The 8,495-nt window shown below is 37.0% G+C and overlaps 1 protein-coding gene across 1 annotated transcript in view; it reads left to right on the plus strand.

The window, feature by feature from the left end:
- Positions 1 to 7,927, plus strand: part of Efhb (EF-hand domain family member B) — a 47,879-nt gene extending 39,952 nt beyond the window's left edge. The window contains exons 9-12 of the mRNA XM_015494518.2: positions 640 to 847; positions 3,956 to 4,168; positions 5,969 to 6,150; positions 6,956 to 7,927. Coding sequence (XP_015350004.1) covers positions 640 to 847; positions 3,956 to 4,168; positions 5,969 to 6,150; positions 6,956 to 7,129 — 777 coding nt within the window. The 3' untranslated portion in view covers positions 7,130 to 7,927. The remainder of the gene's footprint in view (positions 1 to 639; positions 848 to 3,955; positions 4,169 to 5,968; positions 6,151 to 6,955) is intronic.
- The last annotated feature ends 568 nt before the right edge of the window (positions 7,928 to 8,495 follow it).

The following is an 8,495-nucleotide window of genomic DNA, read 5'->3' on the forward strand; positions in this document are numbered from 1 at the left end:
ACATTGTCTCAATGAGGATCAATTTTACTTAATATTTACCACCTCTTATGTTAAAGTTAAGACAGTCTTGAATTTATGGGATAGAGCTATTTATTTTTTATTAAGCTAAATAATTGCTATTGTTTAGTTACAAGTATCCCCCCAAAGCTCATGTGTGAGACAATGAGAGAAAGTTTGGAGGTGAAATGATGGGGTTATGAGAGCCTTAATGTAATCAGCTCATTAATTCTCTGATACGGATTAAGTGGGGAACTGTAGGCAGGTAGGGTATGGCTGGAGGACGTGGGTTGATGGGGGTGTGCCCTTAGGGTAGATTTTGTGTGTGTTGAGGGGACTTCTGTCTTTCTACTTCCTGGTGGCCATGCCCTGAGCCACTTTCCCCCCAACGCTCCTCCACCATAATGTTCTGCTTCACTTTAGGCCCAGAGCAACAGAGTCAGCCATCTATGGATTGAGATTTCTGAGAGCAAAATAAACTTTTGAGCCCCAAAATAAACTTTTCCTCCCCTAATTGTTCTTATCAGGTCTTTTGGTCCCAGCTGTGAAAAAGCTGACTAAAACAATAATGGATATTGCTCATTGTGCTCTTGAAGACAGTGCTCATCTTGTTATTATTATTTTTTTCTTTTTGTCTAACAGAAGAGAGATGGGATGATAGATAAAGCAGAGCTTCAGGAAGCTTGTAACCAGGCCAACTTGCATTTAGATGAGAATCTCCTGGACCAACTGTTTGACTACTGTGATGTGGATAATGATGGACTGATTAACTTCCTAGAATTTGCAAATTTTCTTAACTGGAAAGACACAATGGTTCTCAAAGATTATGAAGAGAGGGTCATCATTAAAGGTATTTAAGTTGTGAAGATTCGCTGAATTTTTAACTGGAATTTTACATTTTCATTTTTTAGGTGCTCAGACCTTACCGACTTGAATATTATATAAAAGGGAAAAAAATACACACATATTTTTATTTATTTGCTTGTTTACACATAGAATGTCTGTGGAAGGATAGTAAAGAATTTGAAAATGTGTATTATTTCCAGGAAGAAGGAACTGGGTGGCTGATGGACAAGATAGCAATGAGACTCCCTTTATTTTTTTATGTGATGCTGAGCTTTGAACCTGGACTTCAGTGCATTTTATAGCAGTGTTCTACTGCTGAGCCATATATCCAACTTGAGTCTCCATCCCCCATACTTTTTTTTTTGTATGAGGACTTGAACCCAGGGTGTTTTACCATTGAACTATATATATATATATATAAAACTTTTATTTTGAGATAGGGTCTCACTAATTGCTGAGGCCGGCCTCTGAGTTGCAATTCTCCTGCCTCAGAATCTCCAGTTGCTGAAATTGTGCTATCAACTGAGACAAACTTTTTAAAAATGTATGTTTTTGTATGCTTTGAGTTTGGAACAGGTATTATTCATCAAGAAAAATTAAAAGCAAAAAAAAAAAAGCTTTGTAGGAACTCAAAATTTGATAGTTCCTCACAAAGCTGTTTGAAAACCATTTTCTTAAGAGTAATTAGCTCTCCTTACCCAGGAAAACTCAGTAGTGATATAGAATTTTACATAAGAAGATTAATTTTTAAAATTCTACACAAAAAGGAAAAAAAAACCCACCATAATTATTACTTTTTGATTCAGATATTTTCAAGTCTACATGTTATCTTCTTATATCACTAACCATATACATAGATATGCAAATGTGTGCATATATATTTTAAACATTTCTGTAATAACAATGAACATACCATTTTTATTTGGCTTTTTAAAATTTAGCTTTTAAATTTCTGTGGAATGAAGAGATACTTTTATGGTTTCTGCAAGCTCCATTTTCAGTTCCCTCATGCTTATGTGTTATGATTTACTAAACCATTTCTTCACTCTAATTTAAGTTGTTTCCAGATATTTTAAAAGCAATATGGGTAATGCTATGATTATCATCTCTGGAAAAGCTTTCTGTTTCTAATTATATCTAATTTCTTATGAATGTTATTATTGTCTGTCCCAGAAGTAACTTATCTTTATTTTCATTCTGCTTTTTTAAATGATTCTACCAATTTGCAATTTTATCAGCCAAGGCTGTGAGAAGGTTTTACTCCAACCTTCAAACATTATTATAATTTAGTTGGTATATATAATGATACCTCATTTGCCTTAATTTTTGTAACTTGATTATTAGTAGAGAGGATTAACTTTTTAAAAAGGTTGTTTACAATTTTATTTCCCCTTGGAATGTCTGTATGTTCTCTAAAAAGTGACTATGCCAGCATTTGGGGACAAGAAACAAAAAGAACTAAGGTTCTGAGCCACACCCTGCTCCACCTTTATTCCTGGACCATACCTTTCTGCAAGGCCAAAACCAAATTTTGGTTTCTGCTGAGGACATGAGTGAGCCCTTATGCAGTGTGTCTGGTGCAGCCTTTTTTTCTATCTATTCAGAAAGCAGCAGAATCTTCTTTACCCAATTAAGTTTTTATTTTGTAGAAAACAACTCCACCCCAATCCTCTCAGAAATAAAGAGGTGGGTGACATTTTTCTTCCTTCTTGGCACAACTCAGGAAGTAGTGGGGGAGAGCAAAAGCCTATTCTCAAACCAGATGGTTCTTCAAGTTGTTCCTGTTTTTGGATTCCAACTTCATTAGCTATTGTCAATGATGTTCTTGAGGATTTTATCTTCTAAAATTTTAGGGGGGGAACCTGCAAGTTAGGGGCCAGTAGGCCCAGAAGGATCCCAGAAATGTTTTGCCAGAAATTTTCGTATGTTAAATTCTGTCTTACAGCTGACTTTTCGAGGAAAGGGGTGGGTACCCTAAGGCAGTGTTCTGAGGAACAAATTTCACACTGTCCAGATTTCTGCTTTTTGTTAGGTGGAGGAACAGGTTAGAGAATCTGGAACTCTGGACCTGAATGCTTTGGTGGCATGGATTAGGCACACCTTAAGGGGATGTGTCCTTTCTGTTTTTCCCATTTCCACCTGACTTTGATAATGGTGCACCACTCACCTCTGCTACTCTTGTGTGTCCCTGAACCTGTTGAGTCCTTTGGTGATTGAAACACCACAGTACCCTCTAGTGGTATGTGTGGAGTAACCAGATCTATGGAAAGGGTATCTCATAAATTCACTCCTTAAATTTGAGAATTGACTTACCAAAGCAAATCTGTAAAAGAGTATATTGTCTTACAACTTCAGTTCTACATCAGATTTGTTTTTTCCTTCGGTGCTGGGGATTTAACTCAGGGCATTGCACATGCTAAGCATACAGGCTACCACTAAATTACACACTCATCCTGGCTTTTCTTTTATACACTGATTTGTAGAGGCTAGTTATATAATCAGTTCCTGAGCTCACAGTGGGTTCTCACCACCTCTCTGGATGTTGTAATACGTATTTCCTGATCCTTCAATCAAGTATGCATTGAATATTCACCTCCAAATATGTCTTCTACCTCTCCCTAGGACACAGTTCTAGAAACAACTCCAGTAGACTAGAACAACCCAAGTTAATATGAGAACAAGTGCTTACTTGTGTGTTCTCTCTCTCTCTCTCTCATTTTCTTTCCCACCCTCTCTTTCTCTATTTTTTTTTCAGTGGTGGGGATCAAACTTAGGGCCTCTCCCATCTAGGCAAATGCTCTGACACTGAGCTATGCCCCACTCCTAAGCTCTAACAATAAATAAATAAGAGAAAAATTACTTTTGATCTATCAGATTTGAAAGCTTTATTCTAGAATAAAGTAAATGGAGTTGTGAGAGGAAACACTGAGCCATGTTCACATTATCTGGTGTAGGACATTGGGTGTCGGCATCAGTACTGGGTTCATATCTGCTTACTTTCCATTACCAGGAAAAAACTGAACAAGAAACTCATCTTGTTGCAGAGCAGCAAGAACCAAGTAGTAACATATTCCTGTATTCCTGTACTTTTCCCCCCTTGTTTTTCTTAAAGGTAAAAAACCAGATTGTGCAAATCCTGCTGAGGCTAACTTGAAAGAATCTGAACCAACTCTCCTGATAAAACCTGAGGATATTGTCTTAAAAGAACCAGGGAGCTCAAAAAAGATTGTCCGGACACTTCTGAGACCAAGTGATAAAGTTTCTAGCTACTATAAGACAACTTCTTCTGAGATCAATGCAGTTGTAGGAGCTGTCCCATCTATCTGTAAGTATGTCACATTATTTGGCAAGTTTCATGAGGATCAGAAGTATTCTTTTGTGTCTTTGCATTGTCCCCAGACTCTCTCTGTATTAGACTATAAATTTCTTGAAGCCTTGGACCTTACATTTGACTCCATATTCTAAACCCTTAGGAACTCTCACATGTAGATGTTGGCTGAATTGCTAATGATGACTCAAGTGAAAAGATTCTTTATATATTAATGAAATTGAAACCCTTGTAGATCAGAACATTGAATGTTATACATTGTAGTAATTCAGGCTTAACCATGTATTTTAACACTTTCAAACCATGTGATTCTTCGCCTTCAAATAGTTAAAAGTTTTTTTAAGACATTTCTCTACATATTAAAACCCTATGTATTAGTTTGCTAGGGCTGCTGTAACAAAACACCACAAACTGGGTGGCTTAAGCAGCAGATTTTTATTTTCTCACAGTTCCAGACGCTAGAAGTCTGAGATCAAGATATTGGCAAGTTTGGCTCCTTCTGCAGGAGAACCTGTCCCATGCCTCTCCTCTAGCTTCTGGTGGTTTGTTGGCAGTCTTAGGCATGACTTGGCTTTTGCTACATCACCCTGATTTCTGCCTTCCTCTTCACATGGTGTTCTTCCTGTATGTATGTCTCTGTCCAAGCTTTTCCTATTGAATTAGGGACCTGTCACACTCCAGTACAAACTCAACTTAGTTACATCTGAAATGATTTTATTTCCAAATATGGTTATATTCTAAGGTGCTGGGGGTTGGAACTTTGACACATGAATTTTGGGAGAGAAAGATTCAAACCATGACACCCATATTTCAATTGAGCATGAATATTGATTTTTTAGAAAGTCTATTGGTCCAGATCACTTTCTTGAATGAAGGACAAGATGAAGGATTTATATATTTTTCTCATTGTTTTTTGTAGATGTGCTGTATATTTTAGTGTACAAAATCATGCCACATCCTTTATAATAGTGCTTTCCAATAGAAATATAAGTGATACCTGTAATCCTAGTGGCTCTGGAGGCTGAGGCAGGAGGATTGCAAGTTCAAAGTTAGCTTCAGCAACTTGGTGAGACCCCTGTATCAAAATAAAATAAAAAAAAATGGCTGGGGATGTGGCTCAGTGGTTGAGCACCCCTGGGTTCAACCACTGGTACCAAAAAAAAAAAAAAAAAAAGAAAAGAAAAAAACGTAATTGGAGTCATGTATGCCTTTAAAATTTTCTAGTACATTAAAAAAAAAAAAGCCACATTAAGAAAGAAAATAGACAGGGGTGTGGTGGTAGACACTGGTAATCCTAGATACTCAGGAGGATGAGTAGGAGGTCAAAAAGTTTAAGTCAAGCTTAGGCAGTATAGTGAGACCCTGTCTCAGAATAAAATAAAATAAAATAAAGGACTGGGGAATGTAGTTCCGTCATAGAGTGGTTTCCTAGTATGCATTAGGCTCTGGATTCAATCTCCAGTACTCCTCCCAAATGAAAACCAACTCCCTAAATTATTAAATTAACCAAACTATTAAATATTTTGCATTTTTTTTCTTTTTTGAGGCAGGGTCTTACTATGTTGCCCAGGCTGGTCTTGAATTCCTGGACTCAAGGTCCCCTTCCACCTCAGCTTCCTCAGTTCTGGGACTATAGGTGTGCACCACCACACCTGGCTGCCTTTTTTCTTTTTGTACTAGAGTGTTTGAATTTTACTTTTATAACACCCTGCAATTCAGAATAGTCACATTTCAAGTGCTCAGTAGCCACATACGGCTGTGCCTAATGCCCATTTTCCTCCCTCATGGATTACCTAGGTTACCCCATCTTTGGTGTTCCAACTGTTCGATGTGATATTCCTGCCCCTCGAATTCGTCGTATCAGTGATAGAACTAATTATGGAGAAGAGGGCAATGCTTATTCGTTACTATATCCTACCATCTTTTCCCAGAAAGGAGTGTTTGAAAGAGACTTCTTCAAGACCAGATCAAAAGAAGAGGTACAGCAATCCCTTTGAAAGAAATGACGATTTCATATAACAAATATGGAAATGTTTGCTTATCAGTGACTATTATTTTCAAAAGTATAGCTTTTATATCATAAAAGTCTAGAGTATCCCTGATTATAGGATTTTTGATGAATAATGTTCAATTTGGTTTTGACATTCTAGTACAATTCAGATACCGTTCAGTAGTTAAATACTGTTCTTAGTTGGGAAAAGGAAAGCTCTGTCTCTTCTTGTGGAAGTATCCTTATGACCTTGGGCTTCTAACACCAAAAAGTAGTCACAAGAAGGGCCACTCTTCCACCCTTCCTGTCTACTGCTATTATATGTCCCAGATGATCTGAGGTAATCACTGATTTAAAATATTCTGTACTGTTGCCACACCATATATCAGACCATGTATCTTTTTCCCCGGCCTCAGAAAATGTGGTCCCTGTAGCACAAGTGATCCTTTGCCTACAGGAGTTATAAAGTGAGAGCCACCAGCTGGGTCACAATAGCCACTTAGGCACCAATGCCAGGCATGGACAGGGTGGAATCCAGGGAGTAACTGCCTCTTTTCATTATGTTCGGAGCTAGAATTGATAGGAAGAGACATAGGATGTCTTTTTGGGACTTCAGATGAAGTGTTGACCTCTTAAAAATTTACAAAACACACACACACACACACACACACACACACACACACTTTTTTTTCGGTACAAATATCCATAGTCTAAGATGTTATAAAAGATATTTTAAATATGAAATTTAAAACACATAAATCTTGGTGTGGTCTTAAAATACTTGTTTTTCCTAGATTGCAGAGATATTATGCAACATTGGTGTGAATCTTTCTGAAGAAGAATTTGAAAATGTATGGACTCTTGCATCAAAAAAACATCACAGAGGTGAAGTGTGTGTGGAGAACATCAGAAATGTTCTGGATGAGCTACAGCATGCAGACCGGAGCAAGTGTAAAACAACCTCATGATAATTTTGGAGTTTATGAATTTAAACAAAAGAATAGTTAAATCTGTGTCCATCTAAAATGTTTGACTCATGCAGATTTTTGAGATAATTCAGCAATCACTCTGATAGGACTCATATGCCTTCATGTGTCTTACTAATAAATGAGATTTGGGAATTTAAAATTTGTTGCTTTCTATAAAGCATCCAAGAACTTTACAACTTGATAAGTGCTTAAAGAGTTAACCTTCAGCTTCACCAAAGGCATAGTTCAGAATGATATTAGACATTACATAATATTTAGGAGGCCTAAAAATTCCATACATTAAGTAAAGGTTGAAATTTGGTCTGGTTTTTGATACTATGTTCATAAAATTTTGCCCTCAACATTTCATTATTCTCATTAGGATTTATTATGAAAATAATCTTAGCAGACTTTTAGTCTTTATTAGCATCTGAGGAAAACAAACTTGTAAGGAGCAGAATTTCGATAGCACAAACTCAGGCTCCAAACAATTACATAATGGCTTTTTGTTCTTGATATCTTTCTGTGAGGAGAGAAACATGTTGTCCTTGATGTATCTAAAGAGGGCATAGCTCACCAACCATTAGATATAGCTTTAGAGGGTTTTCATAGCAAATTGTGCTGAACCATTCCCTCATGTCTAGGCTTTTGGTCATACAAATTTGATGCCCAAGCCAAGATGGGGTAGAGATGGTGATCTTGTGATATCATGTCAAATAGGTACCAGTGTGGGTTGAATCCACAATTGAAGCTTTGTCAGTAATAACTTAATTGATCAACTGGTCAGTAATGTGTGTTTTATCAGTATTTTTTTTCAGAAAAACAGGATCTTGACTTTTTAACATTTCTTCTTTTTCATTAAAAAGTTATTTATCATTTAAATTTATTTATATGAAGGAACAAGTGAGAATTATAGCTAATGGAACTCTTCCCCCCCCCCTCATTTTAGAAAATTATCCATTATAGTTGTACATAATGGTGGGATTTATTGTTACATATTTGTACATGCACACAATATAACAATGTAATTTGGCTGATGTCACTCTGCAGTAATTCCCCTTTCCCTTCCCTTCTTCCTCCCCCTGGTCCCTTTCTCTCTTCTACTGACCTCCCTTCAATTTTCATGAGCATCCCTCCCATCTTTCTTTTCCTCTTAGTGGAGTTCTTTTTATATGTAAGAAAACATTAGGATTGGAGAGTAAGCATTCTCTCACAAACGTTTTCCAAATTTATGTTCTCTTGACCCAACTAGGCTTACACAATCAGCCTATAGCCAAGCAAGTATGTGGTCTTGGCCTTTGAGGAAAGGGATAAGCCATCTTTCATGGTGGTCCTAACCCACTTTAAAAAAAATCAACTCCCCCTA

The sequence above is a fragment of the Marmota marmota genome, unplaced genomic scaffold (genome assembly GCF_001458135.2).
Source record: "Marmota marmota marmota unplaced genomic scaffold, marMar, whole genome shotgun sequence".
NCBI lineage: Eukaryota > Metazoa > Chordata > Mammalia > Rodentia > Sciuridae > Marmota > Marmota marmota.